We start from the raw sequence: 23,500 nt of genomic DNA, 5'->3' as shown, positions 1-23,500 counted from the left end.
TCCCCCCCCTCCACTGCCCGGTGCCTCCCGGGCCCCTCAAGCCCCCCCCGCCCGGCCCCGGCGGTGGATGCGAAGGGCTGCAGCTTCCCCCAGCGGCTGCGGGCGGCACCGGCACGGCCCGGGGGGGGGGACGAGCCCTCGGGGGGGGGCCGTGCCTTCGGGGGATGTGTGTGAGCCATGGGCTGCGCGGCCCCACAGAATCCCCCCCCCCTTTTCCCGGTGCCCGGGGCTGTTCCAGCGCACCTCGGCCGCAGCCGGATCGGGCCCCGCGGGCAGGGCGGGGTGCCCCCCCCCCCAAAAAAAAAACTGCACCCCTGGGGGCGCTGGGGCTGGGGGCAGGAGCACCGGGGGGCCTCTCGCTGAGCCCCCCCCGATGCCCAGCACTGCCCTGGGAAGGGGAGGTTTGAGGTGTCAGGGTGGGCACACCCCGCGCTGGGGGTCCCCGGCCCGGCAGCATCGCCCCCCCCCGGCCCCACCGCCCCCCAACCCCCGCCTGGCCCCGCTGCGGGGTCGCGGCGCTGGGGCGGTGCCGCTGCCCCCCGGGAAGGGACCGGGGAGGGGGGGGGGAGCGGGAGCGATGCACGGGCAGCAGCAACGAACGTGGGGGCTCCCCGTTCCCCCCTCCCCAAATTCACAGCCCCCCCCCCCCCCCCCGCGGCCCGGGCAGGCCCCAGCGGTGCTGCTGCCGGCACGCAGCGGGTTAAACGTCCCCGGCTCCTCGCACTCGAGACGTCACCGTCCCCGGTGGCGTGGGGGGGCCGGGGGCCATGGGGGGCTTTGTGGTGCAGCGGCAGCTGGCGCAGGGCTCGCACGCAGGCGGCGGGCGGCCCCCCCCCGGCACGGCGCTGCGGGAGCACCGCAGGCACCGCACGGCCGCCGCCCGCCCGCGCCGCCACGGTGAGCACGGGGGGGGGCCGGGGGGAGCGGGGCCGGGGGAGGGGGGGGGCGGCCGGGAGCAGCCCCCCCCCCTGCATCACCCCCCCCCCACCACCACCACCGGGCTGCCGCGGGAGCCCTGCGGGAAAACGGCCGCAGAGAGGCCCCGCACCGCTGGGGGGGGAGGGGGGGCTCGGTCCAGAGGGGTCCTGAAGGCGGGGGGGGGGCTCGGCCCCACCCTGGGGGCTCGCCGGGAACCCCCCCCCCTGTGGGGCGCCCCAGGGTGAAGCCGCCGGGCACGGCTGCGGCTGCGGCGGGGATGGGCGGGGGGCGAAGAGGGGGTGGGAGGGGGGGGTCTCGGCGGTGGTACCCGGCTGGGGAAGGGGGGGGCGAGGGGAAGCGACCCCCGGCACGGCCCCGAACCGAGCCCGCGGGTGGGGACGGTCCCGGTGGCCGGATCCGGAGCATCGCTGCCCCCCGGTGATGGGCAGGGCGCGGGGGGGTTTTTGGGGGGGGCAGGATCAGGCCCTGCCTGGGGCCACCCGGGCAAAGCGGGACGCCCCCCCCCGGGGCAGGGGGCTCCTGGGGTGTGGGGAAGGGCCGGGAGGGAACCTGGGGCCACCCCGGGTGTGGCCGGGGGCTCCCCGCTGCCCCCAGCCCTGCCCCGCTCTCCATCAGCGCCCCTCGGGGCAGCCCCCCGGGGGGGGGGGTCCGTCCTGGTGGGTTTGGGGTGCGCGGTCCCCTCGGGGCAGCCCCCCAGGAGGGGTCCGTCCCGGTGGGTTTGGGGCACGCAGTGCCCTCGGGGCAGCCTCGTGGAGAGGGGCAGCCGGCCCGGGGGGGGCACTGCGGGGTGTGGGCAGGGGGTGAGGGCATGGCACAAACCCGGCGCTGAGCCCCCAACCTCACGGGGACATGGGGACAGCCCGCGGGGACACAGCCCCGGCACTGCCACACGTCCCCAACCCCCGGCACGGGGCTGGGGGGCTGCGGCCGTCCCCGTCCCCCCCAGCACCCAGCCCCACGCCAGGCCTCGTGCCCGGTGTCCCCATGGCAGGGGCTGCAGGGACCCGTCCGTGCCCCTCCCTGGGCACCGCCAGGATGCGGCGGTGACAAACCCCAGCCCCGGCCGCTCTCCGCCTGTCAAGGACGAGCTCGGTGCGGGCAGAGGATGCTGATAACAGAATTAATGCAAATGCCTGAGCAGCGCGGGTGCGAGCCTCCTGCCTGCCCTGGGGGCTGCAGACCCCCCCAGCCCCACCCTACAGGGCCCAGCACCCCCCAAAAAAAAAACAGCACCCAGCGGGACAAACCCCGGGGTCAGCGCCCTGGGGGGCTTTGTGGGCACGGGCACCGGCTGCCGGGGGGGAAACTGAGGCAGGGGGGGCAGCGCTGCCCCCAGCGCCCCGCGCAGAGCCCTGCCAGCAGCGGGCAGGAGGCAAGGCCGCGGGAAGCTCCCGGCAAGGCCTCGGGTTGTGCTCGAGCACGAGGTCCCAGCAGGCAGAAATTGGTTTCCTCCAGGGGAAAATGGGCTCTGGCCCTCAGAGCCGGCCATGGGTGCTCTACCCCCCTGCTGAGCATGCGGCCAGCGCCTACCGGGGGGAGGAGGAGGAGGAGGAGGAGGAGGAGGAGGAAGGCAGAGCCATCAGTGTCACTGCTGAGGGGCTGTGGTGGGGCTGAGCAGGGGGTGCTGGGTGGGGGGCTGCAGCCACATCCACCCCTCTGCCGTGGTCTCCTCCAGCTCCCCCCTCCCCAGCCGCATTAATTAGACCCAAGCGATTAATTACAACCTGCCGAATCCCAGTGCTGCTTCCCAGAGCCCGCTGACAGCACAGGATCAGAACCCAACCAAATCCTCCTGCAGCCCCTGTGCTGGGAGCTGGACCCCCAGCGCCAGCCCCCCCTTAGGGCTTGGTACGGCTGCTTTTGCACAGCTGGAGGCTGGGCTGGGGGGAGCCCCGCGCCCTGCATGGGGGCTGAGCCACCCCAGGCACCCGCACGGTGCTGGAACTGGGGGGCTCAGGGGATGGGGGCAGCATCCCAGCACCTGCAGTATTTGGGGTGCAGCTCAGCAGCAGCATAAAGCAACCCTCATGCAACGCATGGAAAAGAGCAAACCCAACCAGCAGCACGGGGAAAGTCATCGCTGGCATCTCTCGGCTCCCCCAAGGTGGGCCATGGCCCGGCCCCAGGGTGCCTGCCCCGCACCCCAGGGTGTCCCCGAGCCGTCCCCGAGCCGTGGGGTCACCATGAGGGGTGCGGGGGGCTGGGGATGCTCGGCCCGTGCCTGGTGAGCCTGGAGAAGCGGTGGAGCTCACCCGCACCTCTAGGAAGCGCTGGACGACTTCCAAAACCACCGGCTGCTGGCAAGGAACAAATACCGGAGGCAAATGAGGTGACGGCTGGCGGAGCGCCGTGCGGGGCCGCCGGGAAGGGCCACGCGCCTCCGCCACCAACCGCCACCGTGGCTGCCAGCCGGCGTCCCACGGCACCTCCCCGCCTGGTGGGCCCTGGGTGGGGGCTGCCCGGGGGGGTCCTGACCTCGCGCCTCCCCCCGCAGGTCCCTGCTGGCCCATGAAGTGATCCAGGCGCGTGGCACAGCCCCTGCTCCTGCCGTAGCCACCGCACCGGGCACCAAGGTAAGGACCCGGGGCCGCGGCCACAGGGGTGGGCGGGAGGTGCCAATGTGGGTGCCAGGCCCCCAGCCCGGCTCTGTGGGGCAGAAATCCCACCCCATCACGTAGGGACATGGGGTCACCCGCGGAGTCCCCTGGTCCCGGCGGGCTGGGGGCCGGGCGCCTCGGCGGGGGCGGCGCGGCCAGCGGCACCCACAGGAAGCGCGACGCTCGCGAGCCCGCGCCCCGCTTCCCTCCCCGCCTCGAGAAATAGAAAGCAGAGCGGTGCCGGGACGGCGGCCCCGTTTCCGCAGCCTCGCAGCCGGGAGGGTGCAACGGGGGCTGGGGGGGACGCGGGGCCCGGCAGGGTGGGTGCAGGTAGGTGCCGTTGTTGGCGGGGGGCTCGGGGGTCCGGGGTGTCGAGCGGCCGGTGCCGGTGCTGTTCCACTCTGTTTGTTTCTCTCGCTCAGGTCTGCTGGCCATGGGCAACCTGATAAAGGTATTGGGCAAAGATTTAGAAAACTGTCCTCATTTTTTCCTGGATTTTGAAAGTAAGTCCCGTGAGCAGGGCGGGCGTGGGGAGGGGACCAGGGCCACCGTGGTGGCTGCTCCCCAGAAGATGGGGACGGGCGCAGTGTCCCCGAGCAGCCCTGCGTCCCCACTCGCTCCCCGTGGGTCCTGCATGGGGACACGTCCCCAGTGAGTGGCAGGGGTGCAGGGGACATCCCAGCAGCAGGACCTGGCCCAAGCGGCCCTATTGCCTGTTGCCATTTCAGCTGGTGGCACCGGGTGGCCATATGGCACGTCCCCACCACCTCCACGGCGGGGACAGTGCGGGGCTGGGGACAGGAGGGGGGCAGGATGGATCCGTGCTGCCCACCAGGCTGGGGGGTGTGGGTGGCAGCCTGCACCCATGGGATGGGGCTCGGGGACCCCAACCCAAGGTGGCCCAGGGCTAACTGGGCCAGGGGAGCGTGGCCTGGGGTGGCTGCAGGCTGTGTGGGGGGGCGTTATGGGGGTGCCTGGCTCGGTGCAGCTCCGTGGCCCCCCTTCCTGCCTCTCCCCCTCCTTCCTCCAGGGCTACAGCTCAGAGCAAGAGCGAGGGGTGTAAAAATAGTGCAGCAGCAACCACCAGCCCCGGCCCGGCGGGGAGAGGGTGTGTGCAGCTCGCTGCACGTCCCCAGCACCGGCACATCCCAAAATAGCCATGGGGACCGGGGGGCTGGGGCCCTGCAGCCACCCCAGGCCCGAGGCACGGGACCTGCCCAGCTCCCGGCGGGTCCTTTGGGTGCTTGCAGCCCGCGACCACCCCCAGCCCTCTCCAGCCCCCCCCAACCCCAGGGGGACGGGGCTGTGGGTGCTCCCCAGGACCCCTGTTTTTGGGGCCAGCTCCGCAGCCAGAGGGGAGCCACCTGCAGCCACGACCGTGGGACTCGGCACCGCATCGCCCTCCTTGCCGGAGCCCGGCAGCTCTGTCCTCCCTTCGCTCCTTCCTCTCCATCACCCATCCGCAGCGCCCATCTCCATCGGGGGGAAGAGGCTGCCGCCGGGGCCGGGAGCTCCGCGGGGTCCCCGGGAGCGCCTCGAGCCCCCGGTGCTGGCGGGGAGGACGGGGCTCTCGCCGCCGCCGCCCGCAGCCCAGCACCTCTTCCCCGAGCCCCACCTCACCACCATGCTTTTTTCCTCTTGTTTCTTCTCTTGCAGGTTTCACATGGGGAACCTTCTTAAAGTGTTGACTTATAACGAGCTTGACCAAGGCCCTAATTTTTTCCTTGACTTTGAAAGTGAGATGGGATTTTTATTTTCCTTTTCGTTTTACTTGCTCTGAGTTCCACATCCACGCCATTTTGAGTTCCCGTCCCCGTCGCCCATCGCATCGCGCCCATCCCAGACGTCCTCCCCCTCCCCACTGTCCCAGGGGCTCCCCGGGGAGGGGGCTGCAGCCGCCGGGGCGGACCCAGGGCCGGGAGCTATCGCTCTGCCCCTCTCCCCCGTAGCCCTGGGGGCTCGGCCCGGGGCTGGGGGCCGCCGGGGGGGCCCTGGGCACCCGGTGTTCAGGCTGGCAGGGCTCCGGCTGCCCGGGCCCCGCTCAGAGCCCTCCGGGTTTCTCTCCCCGGGGCGCTGCCCTGCAGATGCGCAGCCGACGGAGGCCGAGACGGCGGTGTGGAACCAGGTGAACGCCGTGCTGGAGGAGGCGCAGGGCGTCCTGGCCGAGCTGCAGTCCTACACAGGCGCCGGGCAGGAGATCCGAGAGGTGGGTGCTGCCCCCCTGCCCACCACCCACCCCGCGGCTCGGGGTGACCCCGCCGCCCTCCCGCAGGCCATCCAGAACCCCGGGGACCTGCGGCTGCAGGAGAGGGCCTGGAGCGCCGTGTGCCCCCTGGTCGCCAAGCTGAAGCGCTTCTACGAGTTCTCCCTGCGGCTCGGTGAGGGCTCTGAGCCCCCATTCCCACCCCCTGCACCCCCTCCTGCATCCTGTGCCCCCCCCACAACGAGCAACTCCGGGGGTCCCCATCCAGGAGGTGCCCTGCCCCGTGCCTCAGTTTCCCCAGCCGGAGCTGGGGTGGTGACTGGAGGCGCTTTGTCCGCAGAGAACGCCCTGCGGAGCCTGCTGGAGGCCCTCACCAGCCCCCCGTACGCCCCCACACAGCACCTGGAGCGGGAGCAGGCCCTGGCCAAGCAGTTTGCTGAGATCCTGCACTTCACCCTCAGCTTCGACGAGCTCAAGGTACCCCCGTGCCCCCCGTGCGGGCTGCGGGTCCCCCGGTGTCCCCACGCCCACCCCCGCGGCACAGCAGCTGATTTTTTGCACGGTGCCAAGATCCAAGGGCTAGGGGGGGGGCACTGCTGCCCCCAGACCACGGGGCTCAGCCCAGGGATGCCAAGACAGCCCCAGCCCCTAACGTGGCCCCCCCTCCGCAGATGACCAACCCCGCCATCCAGAACGACTTCAGCTACTACAGAAGGACCATCAGCCGAAATCGCATCAACAACCTGCAGGTGAGAGGCCAGTGTCCCCCCCCTGCCCAGGAGTTGCCTTCCCCAAGCAGGGCTGGGGGTGGCTGGGCTGGGGGCAGCGGGTGCAGCCCCATCTCCCCCCGTCCCCTGCAGCTGGATGCGGAGAGCGAGGTGAACAACGAGATGGCCAACAGGATGTCCCTCTTCTACGCCGAGGCCACCCCCATGCTCAAAACCCTCAGCAACGCCACCACCAAGTTCGTCTCGGAGGTGAGCGGGGCTGGGGGGGCCGCAGGGGGGGCAGAAGGCTCAAAGCAGCGGGGCCGAGCCCTCCTCTCCTGCTCCAGCTCCATGCGGGGACCAGGCTGGGCTGGGGGGCCGGGCTGTGCCCCCCCTGGGAGCTGTGAGGGTGACAGCCCCGGGGTCCTGCCCGCTTTCAGAACAAAACCCTCCCAATCGAGGACACGACTGACTGCCTGAGCACCATGGCCTGCGTCTGCAGGGTGATGCTGGAGACCCCGTGAGTACCCCGGGGGCATTTTGGTTTTGGTGCTGGGGTCCCCATGTGCCCCCCCCCCCAGGCTCACCCAGCCCCTCCCGTGGCGCAGGGAGTACCGCAGCCGCTTCACCAACACCGAGACCCTCCTCTTCTGCATGCGGGTGATGGTCGGCGTCATCATCCTCTACGACCACGTCCACCCCGTGGGGGCCTTCGCCAAGACCTCCAAAATTGACGTGAGTGGCCGTGGGGAGCCCGGGGGGTGCCGCGGCCACCCCGCTCCTCCCAACGCAGCCGTGATGCCTGCGGGGTCCCTCCTGATGGAGGCCCCCCAGGGACATCCCTGGGCTGCTCGAGGGGAATTTGTCCCCCCTGGGGGGGCCGGGGGCACCTCCCCTCACTGCCCCTCTTGCTCCGTGCCAGATGAAGGGGTGCATCAAGGTCCTGAAGGAGCAGCCCTCCACCAGCACCGAGGGGCTCCTGAACGCGCTGAGGTGAGCGGGGGGCTGGGGGACACGGGGACACGGCTCCAGGGGCTGCGGGGGGAGCGGTTTGGGCCCCCCAAGGTGACCGTCGCCAACCCGCAGGTACACCACCCGGCACCTCAACGACGACACCACGTCCAAGCAGGTCCGGGCCCTGCTGCAGTGAGCGCGGTGCCCGCGGCCCCCAGCGCACGTCACCGAGTTATCTACGCCCATGACCATAGTGCTCGTCTGTACAGGGGGAAAGGGACAGAATAAACACACGGAAACGTAAAATTAAACCCAAACGGCCCGAGGACACCCCCACGGCCTCCCGCCCCCCCCTCCTGGCCCCCCCATATCAGCAGCCGCTTCTGGGCACAGGCTGCGGGTGGCACCGCGGGGGCACAGCGCCCGGGGAACCCGGGCTGGGGGTGCTGGGGCCGGGCAGGATGCGGCCCGGGGGGGGCACAGCGATGGGGCTGGGGCTCGTTTTGGGGAGGGGGCTCGGGGCCGGAGTCGCCCCCATCCGTGTCCCCCCCCCCGCGTGGGGCGCGGGCATTGCTGCGGCTCGGCCCCCCCCGGGCGATGTCCCGAGGAATTCAGTCGCCACTCACCTCTTCTTTTGTACATTTCTTTTATTTTTCTCTTTTTTTTTGGGTGTGAAATAAAATGGCATTTAACCCGTTCGTGGCCGGAGCGGGGCCGTCTCTGGTGCGTCCCGTCCCGGGCAGGTCCCGTCCCCATCCCCGTCCCCCCCCCGTCTCTGCCGGTGCCCCGGGGCCGCCGGGGGGGGCTGCTCCCCAGGGTCCCCCCCCAGCTGCCGGGGCTGTCCCTGCCGGCAGGTGGCCCTGTGACACCGCACACAGCCACACGGTGCCCCCCCCCCCCCCAACACGGGACGGCCCCACCGCGGGGGGGGCCCCGGCGGCTTCAGGGCGGGGGATCGGGGGGGATCCCCCCGCGGCCCCCCCCGTGGCACCGCCCCCCCCCGCGGGCCGGCCACCGCCTCGGGGGCTGCTGCAGGAACCCCCCCCGGGTGTCTCCCCCCTGGGACCCCCCCCCCCCCCCCCGAGCCCTGGGGATGACAGCGCAGGACCCCCCCCCCGCCTCCCCACTGTTGCACAACCTCGGCCAACGGCGCTTTTATTTTTAGGCTCTTGCGACACGGCCCCCCCTAGCCTGCCCCCCCCCCCCCCCCAGCCTGCCCCCCCCAGCCCCGACACCGCGCCCCCCCCCGGTCCCTGCAGGTCAATGGGGACAGGATCGGGCCCCGCCACCAGCGGGGGCAGCAGGACGGGGAGCAGCGAGAGGGGGCGGTGAGGGGGCAAAGGAGCCATGGGGGTGTCAGCCTGGGGGGGGCTGAGCTGGGCACGGTGCAGCACGGAGCCCCCAGGGGTGAAGGAAAGCCGGGGGGGGGTGCTCTCCCTGCCACAGCACCTCCGGGACCTGGTCACCCCCACGCCTGGCACCGAGCTCTGCTGGTGGCTGGGGACCCCCAAAAAAACCCAAACCCCATCACCCAGGTGCCAGCACCCCCAGGGCCCAGCTCTGCCCCCCCTCAAGCCCTCAGGCTCAGCACTGGGCCCAGCCGGGCAGAGGCTGCAGGGGGGAGCCCCGCCACACCACGCCAGGCCCGCAGGCCTTCTAATCCCGCTGTAATTAATGACCTTATCTTTGGCCAAAGCCATTTAGATTAAGTGGCTGGTGTGATGGGCTGGGCGGCTCCGGCTGCACAGATGGAGGAGCTGCGTTTGTCTGGGGATTAGCGGCGGGCAGATGGAGCGGGGCCGGTCCCCAGTTCCCCAGCCCCAAAGCGGGGGCCTAGCAGCAGCCCGAAACCCAAAACCACACCGACCTCAGCAAGGCCCAGAGCCCAGCAGAGGCACGGAGCTGCCGGGGGTCAGGCACGGGCCCTGAGCTGAGGCCTCCCCACGGAGGCACCCTGCAGGGCAGGGGGAGGCCCAGGAGACCCCCCCGGCCATGGAGGCAGCAGAGCATCCCTTCAGAGCAGGCTCACGAACAGAACAGAGACTGGAAGCTGATGTGGTGGGGGAACAACATTTATCTGCAGGGACAACCGAGTTCATATTGAACCACTTATGGACAATAAATTCCCTCCTAACAGCACGGTGGGCTGAGTGCATTCAGGAGCCAGGCAGGATAATGCCCCCCCCTCACTCAGAGCTGCCTCCACGATCCCACCGGGGCTGGGGAGACGTCTCAGCAGTGAACGGGGCCTGGCACCCAGCCCCCCGGGCATCTTGTCCCTGCAGGACACAGGAACCTGGTTCCACGCCACGTCCCTCGCTGTGACCTGCTCTAGAGCCAGACTGAGCCCACTTCCACATGCACTTGAGTCAGGGTGAATGGCAAACAAACCTGGGCTGGAGAAGGGGCTCAGCTGCTGCACAGACCCAGCGACACCATCACGGTGCCCGGCTCTGCACAATGCTGGCAGAGAACAGCAAACTCAAAGTCCCCTCCGGTCTGAGCTGCCAACACACACGTATCAAGTGGCCCCAGGCAGCTGCCCCATTACAGAAATAATCCAGCGCTGGGGAACACGAGCCTGAGGCCAAACCTAATCCCCAGAGAGAGCGCGGCAGCAGCTCTGCCCGCAGCCCCTTCCCTCGCGGGCTGAGAGGTCTCTTGCCTCGTGGTGATTCGTGAGCAGCTGAAGGAGAAATCTGTGCTCTCCCATCCCCAGGGGGGACCATCGTGATTGCCCTTGCCAGAAGAATTCCACACATCCTGGAAAGGGCCCTCGTGGCTTTCACCAGAGCGGCCCCTTGGGGAGCGAGGTGGTGCCGAGGGCGCTCGCGTCCTCCAGGAACAACGCCGAGACAGCCCCGCGGCACGAGGAATGCGCTGCTCAGCAGCAGGGATTCAAATGCAGGGCCAGTTCCCACTGCCAAACCACAGTGTAAACCCCCGGGAATTCAGCTCTAACTAGGACAGCCTCATCTGTTGCAAACCCGATGAGATCATTCCCAATTCCTGTTTAACAGGTGCCAGCTCTTTCTGCACCTGCTACGTGCATACGGAGCGCCCGGCCTCCGCCGAGCTGGGAACATCTGCTCGGCTCCTCCAGGAGCTGCAGGAAAGGTGACTGGGAGAAGGGGCCAGGGCTGGACATCCTGCCCCGTGTGTGCCTGGAGCAGGGAACCTGGGCCGGCTGAAAATAGAGAGCAAGAAAGATGAACTTTTTAACAGGCGGGGGAACCCGCCATCATCTTGCGGCTTTATTTCCATATAAAAGCAAAAAAATCTCCTCTCCACAGTAAAGGCAGTAAGAACTCACTCAGCCCCTGAGCTGCACTCCTGGCCAAGCCGGGGGAGTGCAGGGTGTTTGTGTCCCTGAGAACAACACGTCCGCATGCCAGCGGGAGGGGCTCGACCCCCCCAAGGACAACGCTGCGATTCGGGCAGGAGTTAACGCTGGGCACGGGAGGACGCTCCCCGCAGCCTTGCCCCTGGCCCAGCCTTTTCCAGGTGCAGAAGCACAGAAACACAGCAGGACAAGGCCACGTGAGAGGCTCGGACACAGCCTCGGGTTGTCCCTTTGTCACTCACACACCCGCCTCGTCCCCCCGCGGTGTCTCAGCTCGCTCGGGCTGAGCCCACCCGGGGCCCGGTGCCTCCTCGCCGTCCCGGCTCCAAGCCCGTGGCACAGGCACGCTACGCTCCTCGCCCGAGGTCTCGGTGCCCTCTGCGTCCCCCCCTGCAGCACGGCTGGCAGCCTCCAGCTTCCTGCTCTTCTTCAGATGGTGCAGGTGGGATTTGGATCGCGTGTGAGCTGGTGGAAGAGGCAAACAAGCATTTAGCTCTGGGGAGCGTGGAGAAGGGAACGCCCGAACCGAGCCCCAGTGGGTGCAGAGCACCCTCCGTTCCCGTTCTCCCACTCAAGGCCATTCCCACAAAAAAATGAACTCCCCGGCCCTGCCCTGGCTGTTTCTCAGGGCACTTCCAGGCCAAATAATCAGGGCACCAAGGGGAACAACCCCTTCAAGCCTTGTCACGAGCAGAGGAAGGACTGGGAGAGGGAAAAATCCCCGGGGTCTGTACACAGAAAGCTCCAGACCGCCAGGGTTCAACACCCCAGCACCTCTGAGCTGAGACCCAAGCGCCGAGAGCAGAGAAGAAAGGCGAGTGTTACCCAACGGGCGGCACCTTGCAGGATGCAGGCGAGGTTGTGCAACTCGCCCCCAGCCCGTGGAACACCGCCAGGATCATTTGTAAGCCCAGCCCAGCCGCCTGCGCCGCAGCATGGGGATAACCCGCACCCAGCACGGCCACGGCGCCCGGAGCACAGCCCAGCTTCTGCATGGCCGCAGGGCACGGCTCACAGCTACCGGGGCTCCGAGGGAACAGAGGCGTGACCCCGGGGAAGCAGCTTGTACTGACACACCGGGGGAGAGAGAGCTGCGTTTCTGCTTAAAATCACCGAGTTACGGGCAGCAAAACCTCCCGTATCGCTGGCGTTATCTAAACAGAAGACGCTTTGTCTAAGCAGACCCATGTAACATCCTAGCAGGGCGGTTTTGCTGTTTCCAAGAGATCAGAGCAGCAATTAAAGAGCAAACTTTCCAAGCAGGGCCTTAATTAAACGAGGGGATGTGTTTGCCGAATCGAGGCCCCGAGGTGCTTTGCAGTCCTTTTCTGCCAAAGGCTGCAATGACATGCAAAGCTGCTGCTTTATCACAGCGCTGTAGGGTCACCCCAGCCTGAAATGAAGTCTCACCTCTTGCAATTTGTTGCAAGCAACTCCAAAGCTTGCAGCGGCTGCAAAAAGCACTGACTTCAGCTGGTGCCTGGGGAGGCGTGCTCTTTGAAGTCCATACAAATTGCAAAGTTAGATAAAATGTAAAAACCTTCCAGAGCCAGCGAGGGACTGGGAAGCAGTTCCCAGAACTATCTGTAACTTGTCCTAGGGAAGCAGACCAGATTGCAGACTGACTCAGCCCCCACTGCTGTTTTCACTTCCCTCTGAGCTCTCACATTTTGCAGTTACACCCAGGTCTGGGGCCCTTTTTCTCCTGCCGTCTGAAGATTTGAGCCAAATTCAGCAAGATGCAGAGAACACCCAGCTGGGGTGGGCTCAGAAAGGTGTCCTCGCACAGGACCTGGAACAACATCCCCAGGGGGCCGGCAGTCACTGCTGGGGAGTTTGGGGTATCCTGAGGAGTTCCAGCTCTGCCAAAAACCCTGTGGAGCTGGAAGGCTGCAGGGATCCTGACCGCTTCCACAGCCCCCAGTTGTGCAGCAGGCAGAGCTTCTTCGGAGCACCTCAGAGCTGGTGCAGCTGAGACTGGCTGCAGCAATTAAACTGCTCTCGCTGTAACGAGCTCCCTGCTCTGAGCCACCTCCCAGCTGCTTTCGGCAGCTCCCCAGATCGATCGGGATAAACGGCTCGCTCAAAGCCTGGGCACAGTTTCTCTGTGCATTGTCTCTGCACTTGGGCAGCACGCGGAGATTTACCAGGTTCATTTCTGCTGCCAGCCTCTCGGCTGCTTTTTGTTTCTGGTTCTCAGCATGAGCCTCGCAGTGCAGATAAATTCACTGAGTTAATCTGATTCCAACTGAGCTCTTTTAAAAGTAAGTCTATTGAAAATAGAAAATCCTTTCCTATTGCCATTACAGCTAGGAATACTTTTTTTCTTTTTGAAAAACACACAAATAGGAAGAATACACAAATAGGAAATATTGGAGAGTAACTGAGCTATTAAAAACATCAAGAAACTTCCGCTTTACGCAACAACGTTTTAGGGGGAATAAATTTGTTCCCTGCCTTTTGACAAAGTGTCTGAAGTGCCGAAAGGGGCCAGCAGCCCAGACTAAACACGGGCAGCTCGGAGGTTTGATGCTGCGCTGAGCCCCCCGCGTCTGGCAGGCTGGCAGCCGGGGAAGGGGGGCAGCCCGGCAGATGGCTGCTGTGGCACAGCTCCTGCTCCCCCCCCTGGGCTCGCAAATGTCTGCTTTCACAGCCGGGCTGTAAACAGTCCTTGAAAGCCCAAGATCACGCGCCGAGGGTCGGCCGGCCGGGCACAGGCAGCCAAGGAAGCTGCCCTGCTCTGCAGAGAGCCTGGGCACAGCCTGAGCCTTCCTCCCCCCGCTGCGCCCTACCTGCCCACTCCCGGTCCCCGATGATGACCCTGTTGCACAGCTCGCACACGCGGTGACGCCGTTTGTCCTCGTTCGCATCGAACTCCATCCTTACGGGCTCCGCCGGGGGCTGACGTCCCTGTGGGTTAAATAATGCCCCAAATAACTTGCTATGGAGAGGACTCGCTGTGGCTGCGCTCGCTTAGGATAGGATTCGGGCTGAATTTTCTGTGCTCAGACACCAAGGCAGCGGGACAGGGGCTGCAGTTTTACCACGCAGGACAAGCGGAGTACTGAGCATTAGGAGAAATTCTCAGCTTCAGCACTGCCACTGCAGGTAACCAAACCCAGGGCTGGACACACACAGACAGCCCCAGCTGTGGGAGCTGAGTTACGGGGCCTGGAGCAATCAAAGTACGGGCTCCCCAGCCGCAGCTCGCACGTTAGCTCCGGCTATCCTGTACCTGGATGAAGCTCTCAACGATCTCCAGAGCAGGTTTCAGCACATCCTCCTCCCACCGCAAGTGATCAGACACCTCCAGGCCATACACCGGGGGCACGTTGGGGCCAGGACCTGCAGGGAGACAACGGCGGGTGGCTGCCAGCACCGCAGCTGGGGGCACCCAGCACCCCCAGCACCCCCAGCAGCAGGGTCCCCAGGGGTCTGCGCTGTGCCACAGGGGATCTGTTCTGGCATCGAGCACTCAGAAGGGCACAGCAGCAGCCTTTCTGGAGCCAGAATTAGCAGAGACCTCAGCTCGTGGGCAAACTGTGAGAACAGCTACGACCTAGGGCGAGCATCTGCACGGCTGCCTGCCTTCAGGACAGCGTTACAACATCAGAGCACGCCGAGCAAACGCTTCAGCGCTACTGCAGCGCACTGCAGGCTGCAGAAGATCAAAAGCTAGATCCAGGCATGAAGCAAAGCCGTGCTGACAAGGAGATGCACCCATGGAGCCTGAGTGGGGATCTGCTGGTGCAGGCTCCTGATCAGCTCACAGCTCAGAGCTGGAGCTGCCTGCAGGGGCCAACACGCTCAGCTCACAGCAGGACACAGCAGTGCTTTACCAGTGCTTCCACCTGCCCAGACAGTTTCAGAGCCACCCCTCTGGTCCCCCCAAGCCCAGCACGAGGGCACAGGGTGCTGGCTGCAGCCCCGCGAGGTGAGGAGGCTGCAGATGGGGAGCACCCGCTCCCACCAGTGATGTCGCCGCCCCACCACGGCTCCCCTGCCCGCAGCAATCAGCCCCGCAGGGACAAAGCCATCAAAGGGGCCGCATGCCGGCCCCAGCAGGTGCTGCCTTTATTGCTGGCACCACCACCAGGCTCCCGACAGCGCCGATCTGCAGCACACCTGCCACCAGGAAGGTGAGCCACAGCCACCAAGCACACGGCTGCCGGAAAGCTTTTGCACCCAGATCAAAGCCCGTCTTTTGACTCGAGTTCCCCCCCTGCCTTTTTTTTTCTTTTCTTGTTGTTGTTGTTGTTTTGCCCCCACCGAGCAGCTTTCAACAAGTGCCCGGCTCCCAGCTGCTGCTGCTGGCCCTGCTCCAAGGCTGGGGCTGGGGCAGGGCAGTCCTGCTGGCTCCCTGCCACCGCAGCCAGCAGGGCCCAGAGCAGCCCAGGGGCTCCCGCTCCTAATCCCAGGGCAGCTGCCAGCTGGGCTTTTCGGCCGTGCAGGGGGCGAGCGTGTGGGTGCTGCTGGGCGCCCCCCCCAGCCTCTTGGGAGCCATCGGGGGGAGGCTGCAGGGACACTGCGGCCATCGTCACCTGGGCACGGGGCTGAGCGTTTGCTTGCTTTGTTCTTGGGAGGGGAAAATCCTCCCTTGACGAGCACCCAGGGGTAGCAGCAGGGGGAAGGAGCCAGCTTTGTGAGCGTCCTGGGGCGAGGTGAACGCGCACAGCACACAGCCAGGAGGGAGATGTGAGGACAGAGGTGGCGAGGCAGCGCGGGGGCAGAGCACTCACGTCTCAGGAAGCGGTTGCGGACCCATTTGTTCTGCCTCCGGGCGTATCTCTTGGTCACCTGCTTCAGGGCCTGGATCCCTTGGAAAACAGAAGAAGCAAAAAGCCCGGAGTTGGGCACAGCTCCACGAGTGGGGCGAGAAGAGGCTGCTGGATCTGGCACGGGGGAGCACATGAAAGGAAGGTTTGTTCTGGGGGCACCGTGCTGGTGTGAGGGAAGGGTTTGTGGTGCCAGCTGGGAGGTCCCCAAGCCAGCAGCGAGCAGCAGTCACAGCAAAGCCACCAAACCCTGCCGGACAGAGCAGAGACAGCCCAAAAGGGATGGACAAGGACAACCTCTGAGGGCTGCACGGTTCTCCTGACACCTCACGGGAACACTTCTCTGCCCAGACCGAGCCCAGGACTCCTCGTTGTGTTTGCAGCAGGCCCCGAGGACGGTTTCCCACTGTGCAGCCTTTCAATATTTAGTGCCGGACTTATCGTATCCCTCTGTAATCTCCCTGTTCGCAGACACAACAAGCCCCCTCTGCACCAGACTTGTTTTCAAGCCCTTTATCACATCCATGGTTTCCTCGGCCTCCAGCTCCACTTGGCACCAAACCCTCCCCAATGGCCTGACACTGCCCAGGACCGTGCTGAGCAGCGCAGCTCCCTCCTCCCCTAACAGCAGGGTCTGCGTGGACTTTCTGAGCTCTGTTTCATTTCTTCTCCCTATCCCTCTCGCTGCCCAGCCAGGATCCCCTCACCCACGTTACTGCTGCTCCAGATCGCAGCTCCCCCAGTGGGGCAGGAGGCAGGAATTGCTCTGGGGGTGCTCAGGGGTGCTCTGGGGCACTGCAGCCTCTGCCCCTCGGGCCTCAAAGTGCAAATTGTGTGCAGGAAGGTGCAGCTCAGCCCCTGTGGGACCTGCCCCGGGTTTGAGCTCAGCTCCGTGTGGGGCAGGGGGACGGGGGGCACGCGGGGCGCTGCTCCCACCTCTCTGCAGCAGCAGGGCACTGGTCTCGGGCGAGCAGCTCCCTTCGCTGACGAGGTACTCGTGGAACTCCTTGAAGCCGATGGACTGGAAGATGCCGTGCTGGTAATCCTGGCTGGAGAGCAAGGCAACAGGCAGGGGTTAGGGCCGTCTCCTTCAGGACGGGGAGATCTCAGTCCTCCAGGAACAGCCAGGATCCCTGCGTGCCGCCCAGCTCTGGTCTGGAGGAGGTCTGGAAAAACTAAATCCAGAGCCGAGCCCCAGCAGGGGGCTGCTGTTTGGCCAGCCCTGGGCTAAGGACGGGCAGGGAAGGCCAGGGAGAGGAGCTGGCTGCTGCAAACCTCCCCAGGCAGGGAGGGGGGACTGGGAGCAGGGGGAGCTGGGGTCTCACCCACCGGTTTTCGGCCACCTTCTGTTGGTTGTAGCGGCGGTGGAAGTCCCGCAGCTCCTCCAGCAGCCCCGCGGCCAGCATGTCGTCCACACGCTGCTCCAGCTGCCGGTCCAGAGCTGGGAGGAGGAGGAGGAGGAGGAGGAGGAGGAGGAGGGCAGGAGGTGCTGAGCTGTGCTCTCGGGGGGCCCAGAGCCGGACCTTTGGCACCCCCAGCCCAGCCGAGGAAGGCAGAGCCCAGCAGACGGGGGGAGCGACTCCCCTGCCGCTGCTGCTGGTGCCAAGGAATTGCTGCCTCGTGCAGGGAAGAGGCTGGGGCAGGAGCAGGGAGCCAGCCCTCGCCCCCCTCGCTGCGCCCACTCAGCCAGGGGCTGTGCACAGCCCACCCTCACCTGCCTGATCTGCATGGAGCCACAAGATACAAGAATTTGGGTATTTCAGGGGCCCCCCCAGGGGTCCTCCGCCTTCCTCCTCCTGCTGCCGGTGCAGGATTTCACTGTGGGGGATCCCTGTCTCTTCAAACACTTGGAGGCTCCTGCAAGCAGAGACAGACAGAGCTCAGAGGCTGGGTGAGGACGAGCGTTCCCATTCCCCTAGCAGCCCCGGGGGCTGCAGCACAAGGAACCGCAGACACCCGCCGCGATCCAGCCCTCTCATGTGGGGGGGAGGGCAGGTTTCTGCCCCCTCCCGTGCCTGGCACCCTGAGCACACCCAGGTCCCGGGGGCACGGCGATGGCACCCCGGGAGCCCAGAGCGCAGCCACCCCCTCCTGCCTGGCAGCGGCACAAACCCTGCAGGGGACGGGCCCCTGGCTCCAGCCCTTCCCTTCCCAGGCAGGGCTGTGGGGAAGGGCCCAGCGCTGCGGGAGGCTGCGAAGCTTCGCCCCAGCCCAGCCCTGCCAGGGGGATGGAGGAAGGTGCACGGCGTGCCCCAGCCCTCCCCGTCCCCCCGCACCCACCGTGCGAACGGGGTGGGTGGCGTTCTGCTCCCCCCAGGCCAGGGCTCGGCCGGGATGGGCCCGAGGAAGCAGCAAGCCTGGTCTTGCTGCCCTGCTGTTCCCACACAGCTCAGGTATGTGACTGAGCCAGCACGGCAGCTTGCTCCTTAAATAGCTCCAGATAAACCCTGCTGCTGGGGAGCAGCCCCGCCGTGCATGGGGTGCTGCACCCCAAGGGCAGCTCGGGCTGGGGGCAGCGGGGCCAAGGGTCTGAGAGCAGTGCTGCGAGGTCCCCAGCAGGCTCGGGGCACCTGTCTGGGATGGGAGAGCCCCTCCTGCCATGTGCCCAGGCATGGAGCTCCCTCGGGCCGGGTGCTGTGCTGAGCACACCGGGCTCACCTGGCCACTTTGCGCTTGTCGTGGGGGTGCAGCCTGGCTGCCATCTCGGGGTCCACCCGGCTCAGGCGGCGGTGGAGCTCCACAACGTCCAACTGCTCCAGCTCCTCCTTCCTGTCGGGGGCCGGGCTGGGGGCTGAGCTGGCCTTGTCCTGTGGGGCACCAGGCAGCCCTGAGCACAGCCGCTCACCTGCCCCCAGGACAGCCCCCAGACCCCAGGACAGCCCCCAGACCAGCCCCGAGGGGTGCAAGAGGAGCCTCTGGCTTTCCCTGCCCCCTTTGGCACAGGAGCACCATGCCCAGCCGTGGGCTCCCCCCTTCCCAGGGCTCTGGCAGCCCTAGCTCGGTACCTTGGTGCTGACGAGGACCTTCCAGAGCAAGGCCTCGATGTAGTAGTTGGTTCCTCCCACGACGATCGGGATCTTGTCTCGGGCGAAGATGTCCTCGATGTGCCGCAGTCAGGGAGCACAAGCAGAGGCGCAGGGTGCGGAGGGCTGCAGGCAGCGCCTGCTGGGCCTGACCCCTGTGGCCACCCCACGACATTGGGGCCCAGACCCCCCCCTCCCAGCCCACAGAGCCTCTGAGGCTGCAGAGCAGGGCCGTGGCTCGCCCTCATCCCCCACCCGTGCCACCAAGTCTCAGGGACACGCAGGGACCGCCAGGGAGGGCAGCACCCGGCTCAGCACGGCTGGGCGCAGCGAGGGGCCTGCCCAGGGCTGCAAGAAGCTCAGAGCCCCCCTTGCCAGAAGCATCCTCTGGAAACAAGTTGGCTCCCCCGAGGAGCCCAGGGCCGGGGCAAACACTGAGCTCTCTACCAGGGCTGTCTGTGGAGGAGGGAAGCCCGAATCTGCCGGGCCAGGCAGCCCGCAGCTGGAAGGATATCAGAGGCACGGCCCTGTCCCTGAAATCCACCACCGTGTAGTTGGAGACGAGGGGATCCACGAAGCTGATCATGTGGTGCCTGCAGAGCTGCTGCTCCTGCGGAGAAACCTTGTTTGTGATGATATCCAGGCCCTTGTACACCTGGGGAAGAGAAGAGCCCATTGCCCACCTCTGTGTGTGCGTCCCACGAAGCCTCCCGGCCCTGCTCCTTCTCCCAGGCCCAACACCAGCCTGCCCCCGCCGCCCCCGGCCCCTGGGGGAACCCTGCCAGCTCCTGCCGGGGCCGGGATGCCTCTTCTGGTGCTTGGCTGAGTTGACAAAACATCACCAGGCAGGGACGGAGCCGGGACCCGCTCGGTGGCCGTCCCAGGGGGCTGGCAGCAGGCAGGGGGCACGCAGAGCTCTTGCTGTGCAGTTCTTGCTGTGCAGGACACCGGCCTCACACCGAGGCCCGCGGTGCCAGGCACAGGGAGGACGTGGGCAGCTCCTGGCCTGGGACAAACCGGGTGTGGGGAGAAGGGTCTGCAAACAGCCACAGCCATTGCCTCCTCCATCGCCCAGGAGCAAATTTCCCCCTGATCCCCCTGAAGAGCTGCCAAGCCCCCAGCTGCAGTGTGGCCCCCAGCTGCAGCACAGCCCCCACCCGCCGCCACCCCCGGTCCCCGGCAGAAGGCCAAGGTGAGGCAGAGGTGATCCGGGCAGGAGGCGAGGAGCAGTGGCTGGGATGAACTGGGGTTACTGGGGCAGGGAAGCCCGAACCCTGCTCGCAGCCGTCTCACGAGCTGGGGCGGCTCAGCCTGCGGCCGCTCCCTCCCTGCCTCTCCCACCGCAGCCTCGACTGTCCTGGAGAAAGGCTGCCCCGGGGGCAGGAAGCGAGGGGGGAGCGGGAGGGCAGGGAAATGCTCCTCTTTCTGCCCTGCAGACACCCGGCTGGCTCCAGGGGCCGGGAGGCAGCTCCGTGCCAACACACCCCGGGGCTGCCTGCAGCCTGGCCATCACCTGCCCATCCAGCCCAGGTCTCCAGCAGACACCAAAATCCCGATCCAAAGCCTTTGAACCCCACGAACTTTGGCTCGGTGCCTTCCTGCCCCAGCTGGGCCAGCACCCCAGCACCCCAGCTCTCCCAGCACCACCGCTCCTGCTGCCTGCAGTCACAGCCGATGTGCACCCCTAACAGCGCGGGCAGGGCTGGGGCTTGCACTTCGTGCTCAAATCCCCCAAGGTTCCCCTGGAGATTAAACACCAAGAGCCTCCCTGGACGTCTGGAAACAAGAGGAGGAGGAATGTGGTGTCTGTGTGGGCCAGGAGGGAACAAAGGCCACCTTCACTCCCGCGCACAGCCTTCCCCCAGCTGGCCGGGCCGCGCTCCGAGCCCTCCTCCCTCCTGCTGCCCGCTTCTATTTCCAGCGAGCAGCCCAGATAAGCTCTCGGTGCTTCCTAAGGCCCCAAACAGATTAGCAGCAGCCCGGAGCAGCAGCCCTCCGAGCCACCATGCGCAGGCTGAGGGCTAAAGATACTTAGCCCTGGCGGTGCCCTCCCACCTCTGCCACCGAGGGCCCCGCGCCATGCGGAGGGTGCGCAGCAGGGACCCCACAACGTGGCCACACCAACCCCACAGCACCACGAGGGACCAGGGAGGGCCCAGCCGGCCAGGGGCTGGAGGAAGGCCCCAAAGCACGCTCAGGATGAACCGGAGGCAAGGTTCGCCCCCTTCTCTGCGCCCTGCCACGAGGAAGCTGTCAGCAGAGCTTTTGCCAAAGCCCTTAAGACGTCCCGAGGTGACACACTGACTGACAAACACACCCAGCGCACACAGCAGCCTCCAGAAGACCTCATCACTGCTCCGAGGGCAATACCTGGACGGGACAGAGGGACCAGGAAGGGTCCAGACCCTCCAGTGACCGCTACGCCCCAAGTGGGAACGAGGCGAGGCTGGATGCACCCTGCAGGGGAGCAGCTTGCTGCTGCAGGGAGCTCCCGGGATGACAACCGGCACCAGAAAGGGCAAAAAGAGAGATTAAGGGGCCATCAGATTAACCAGGGCCGCGTGCAGGCAGCGGCTAAGTCTGGAACTTCACCACGGTGACCCACGGTGCTGACGGAGGTGCCCCAGAGACAGAGGGTGCCCTGCCGGCTGTGCCAGCCTGAGCAGCTGCCCCCAGACACTGCCAGCGTCTGCCAGACCCCTGCAGCACCCCGCGGGGAGCAGCCACGAGTGCACAGAGGGGCTCAGGGTGACTCAGTCGGGGGCAGCTGTCGGCTGGGAGAGAGCAGTGGGGTTCCTACACCCAGGACGCTGGCACCAGCTCGGGGATGTGCAGCACCGAGGCTCCTTCCCCAGGAATAAAGCCGGCCGGGAGGCAGACCCAGCTGGCTGCTGCGGCCGCATGAGCAGGGCACGGGGGTCAGTGGGGCGCAGTGGGGGTGGCACAGCACGGCGTGGTGTGCTGCTCGTGGCCGTGCCCACAGGCAGCCGGGGGCTGGCCGAGGCCACACGGGAGGCAGGAAGATCCCAGGGGCTGCTCGGCTCTCGCTGCGCAGTCACACCAGGGGGAGATTAAAAGGGAAGGAGGACGAGAGCCACTCGGCCTGGGGGGCACGGGGTGCCTGCAGCCAGAGGCCTCCCAGTGCCTGCGTTCCCACAGAGGGCTCCGAAACAACCAGAGCGCAACACACACGCTTCAAAGTGTCCAGGGGCATGAAATGAGGGCCCACAGCACGCCTCCAGCCCCAGCCACCTCCACAGAGCTCGGGGAGCAGCACGAGCCTCGTGCTCCCAGCAGCTGCCCCCGAACACAGCGGGCATCCCGGCACCACAGCAGGCCCAAGTGCTCCCATCAGAGAAAAATAATAATAAAAGCGTTGATTAGGAAGGAAAACACATTGCTAAAACAGTAACACAATCCCCACGATGGCTGAACTCCACATTTTGTGATGAAGCTCTTAAATCCGAAAGCAATTAGAGGCAAAACTCTGAGGCTCAGCTCCCTGCTCTACATCTAGGTGTCTGTTAAAGACCTCCGGGGATGGTGCCTGGACCACGCACAGGGAAGGGGGGCTGCAGGCCACGTCCCTGGCAAGCAGCAGGTTGTGATAATATTTTTATATTATTTTCCATATTTTGCTGACATCCCTTTGCTGAGTGAATGGGGAAATGAGAGGATTGGCGTTCAGCAGCTGCATCGAACCCTCACCCATCCCCACGTGCTGTCCCGTCGCACAGACCCGCTGCCACCCCCACCGAGCAGCACGGGGCAGTTTTTATTCCCGAGTTAAAATCACAACACGTTTGCTTGCTTTTCCCCAAAAAACCTGCCTCTTCCACCCCCCTGCCGGCAAAACACGCTGCTAACCCCCCCCAACCCCCCCGGAACCCCCCAAACTCCCCTCCCGGGACGCAGCGGCCGCGCTCCCGGAGCATCCCCCGGCACCGTCCCCACCGACACCGGGCTCGGGGCCCCGGTACCTGCATGGAGTCGGCGCTGACGATCTCGCCGCCCAGGCGCAGCCCCAGCTGCACGGCCAGCGCCGACTTGCCGGTGCCGGTAGCGCCCAGGATCACCACGAGCGGCCGCGGAGGGCCCGGAGGAGCCCGGCCCGAGCACAACACGGCCGCCGCCGCCGCCATAGCCCGGGCTGCCATAGGAACGGGCGGGCGGGACCGGGGGCGGGCCGGGGGAGGACGGGGAAGGACGGGGAAGGACGGGGAAGGAGGGCGGCCCCGAGGTCCTGCACCGCCCCGGGGCCCGGCCCTGCCCCGTTCCTGCCCGGGGCTCCGGCCGCTGCCCGCTCCCGGCCCCTTTCGGGCTCTGCCCCGGGCGGGGGGCAACTGGGGGGGGAAGGATGCTATTGCCATGGAAACGGGGGTGCGGTTGCCATAGTAACGGGGAGGGGGGAAGGATGCTATTACCGTGGCAACGGGGCAAAGGGAAGGATGCTGCTGCCGTAGCAACAGGGCAGGAGGAGAAGGATGCTATTGCCATGGCAACGGGGAGGGGGGGAAGGATGCTGCTGCCGTGGCAACAGGGCAGGGGAGATGGGGCTGTTGCCATAGCGACAGAGGAGCTCGCTGGCCTGGCAACCGAGAGGCAGAACTGGTCGCCACGGCAACACGGGGAGATGCGGAGGGGGCGGCTGTCCCCATGGCAACAGGGGCCGGGGAGGCAGGGATGCGTCGCCGAGGCAGCGGGGGGGGGATTTGGGCAGCATCCTCTGCCCTGGGACAGGACAGGGACACAGCTGTCACCCCCCTCGCAGGCACCGCGGGTGTTGGCGCCTCGAGAAGCCGCCCCAAAAATTTGCCAGGATGGGCACGAAGGCGGGCACGGCCCCGCGGGGGTGCTGCGGGGTCTGAGTGTGAGCAGTGTGAGCAGGGCACTGTGTGGTTATGGCAAAAAATCCCGGGCAGTGCGAGCTGTGATGGCCACAGCCACCTGCAGGCAAGG

At 66.6% G+C, this 23,500-nt stretch overlaps 2 protein-coding genes across 10 annotated transcripts; one reads left to right on the top strand and one right to left on the bottom strand.

The window, feature by feature from the left end:
- Window positions 1–742: 742 nt before the first annotated feature.
- On the top strand, window positions 743–8,098 carry LOC119713674 (CYFIP-related Rac1 interactor A-like). 7 transcript variants are annotated; one of them, XM_072027458.1, is made up of 13 exons: window positions 743–897; window positions 3,434–3,512; window positions 3,959–4,039; window positions 5,193–5,272; window positions 5,621–5,742; window positions 5,809–5,914; window positions 6,080–6,216; window positions 6,411–6,488; window positions 6,600–6,716; window positions 6,887–6,966; window positions 7,055–7,181; window positions 7,369–7,439; window positions 7,533–8,098. In XM_072027458.1, exons 4-13 carry the CDS (start codon window positions 5,200–5,202, stop codon window positions 7,594–7,596), a joined length of 975 nt encoding a protein of 324 aa, XP_071883559.1. In that variant the 5' UTR covers window positions 743–897; window positions 3,434–3,512; window positions 3,959–4,039; window positions 5,193–5,199; the 3' UTR covers window positions 7,597–8,098. The 7 variants fall into 7 exon arrangements, with proteins under 7 accessions (XP_071883559.1, XP_071883562.1, XP_038023353.2 ...); XM_072027461.1 differs by lacking the exon at window positions 3,959–4,039; XM_038167425.2 differs by lacking the exon at window positions 5,193–5,272.
- A 2,512-nt stretch (window positions 8,099–10,610) lies between these two features.
- Window positions 10,611–22,744, bottom strand: TRIT1 (tRNA isopentenyltransferase 1). Of its 3 annotated transcripts, none has more exons than XM_072027329.1 (11): window positions 22,522–22,744; window positions 19,056–19,151; window positions 18,524–18,622; window positions 18,177–18,325; window positions 17,233–17,375; window positions 16,848–16,959; window positions 16,455–16,567; window positions 15,483–15,560; window positions 13,979–14,088; window positions 13,536–13,653; window positions 10,611–11,208 (listed from the first exon to the last, which is right to left on the bottom strand). In XM_072027329.1, exons 1-11 carry the CDS (start codon window positions 22,696–22,698, stop codon window positions 10,982–10,984), a joined length of 1,422 nt encoding a protein of 473 aa, XP_071883430.1. In that variant the 5' UTR covers window positions 22,699–22,744; the 3' UTR covers window positions 10,611–10,981. The 3 variants fall into 3 exon arrangements, with proteins under 3 accessions (XP_071883430.1, XP_038023327.2, XP_071883431.1); XM_038167399.2 differs by having other exon boundaries at window positions 19,056–19,196; window positions 22,522–22,743; XM_072027330.1 differs by lacking the exon at window positions 22,522–22,744 and adding an exon at window positions 19,225–19,494.
- Window positions 22,745–23,500: the final 756 nt, after the last annotated feature.

The sequence above is a fragment of the Anas platyrhynchos genome, chromosome 24 (genome assembly GCF_047663525.1).
Source record: "Anas platyrhynchos isolate ZD024472 breed Pekin duck chromosome 24, IASCAAS_PekinDuck_T2T, whole genome shotgun sequence".
In the NCBI taxonomy this organism is placed as follows: Eukaryota; Metazoa; Chordata; class Aves; order Anseriformes; family Anatidae; genus Anas; species Anas platyrhynchos.
This window is presented reverse-complemented; position numbering and strand designations above follow the sequence as displayed.

Bases quoted from the DNA above. Each gene is read 5' to 3' on its own strand.
- LOC119713674 (XM_072027461.1), top strand. From the start codon at position 5,200: ATGGGGAACCTTCTTAAAGTGTTGACTTATAACGAGCTTGACCAAGGC. The intron at 5,743-5,808 runs GTGGGTGCTGCC...GCCCTCCCGCAG, and splicing joins CCGGGCAGGAGATCCGAGAG to GCCATCCAGAACCCCGGGGA. The intron at 7,440-7,532 runs GTGAGCGGGGGG...GCCAACCCGCAG, and splicing joins GGGCTCCTGAACGCGCTGAG to GTACACCACCCGGCACCTCA.
- TRIT1 (XM_038167399.2), bottom strand. From the start codon at position 22,698: ATGGCAGCCCGGGCTATGGCGGCGGCGGCGGCCGTGTTGTGCTCGGGC. The intron at 19,197-22,521 runs GTACCGGGGCCC...TCTCTTCCCCAG, and splicing joins TCAGCGCCGACTCCATGCAG to GTGTACAAGGGCCTGGATAT. The intron at 17,376-18,176 runs GTGAGCCCGGTG...CTCTGCTTGCAG, and splicing joins GACAAGCGCAAAGTGGCCAG to GAGCCTCCAAGTGTTTGAAG.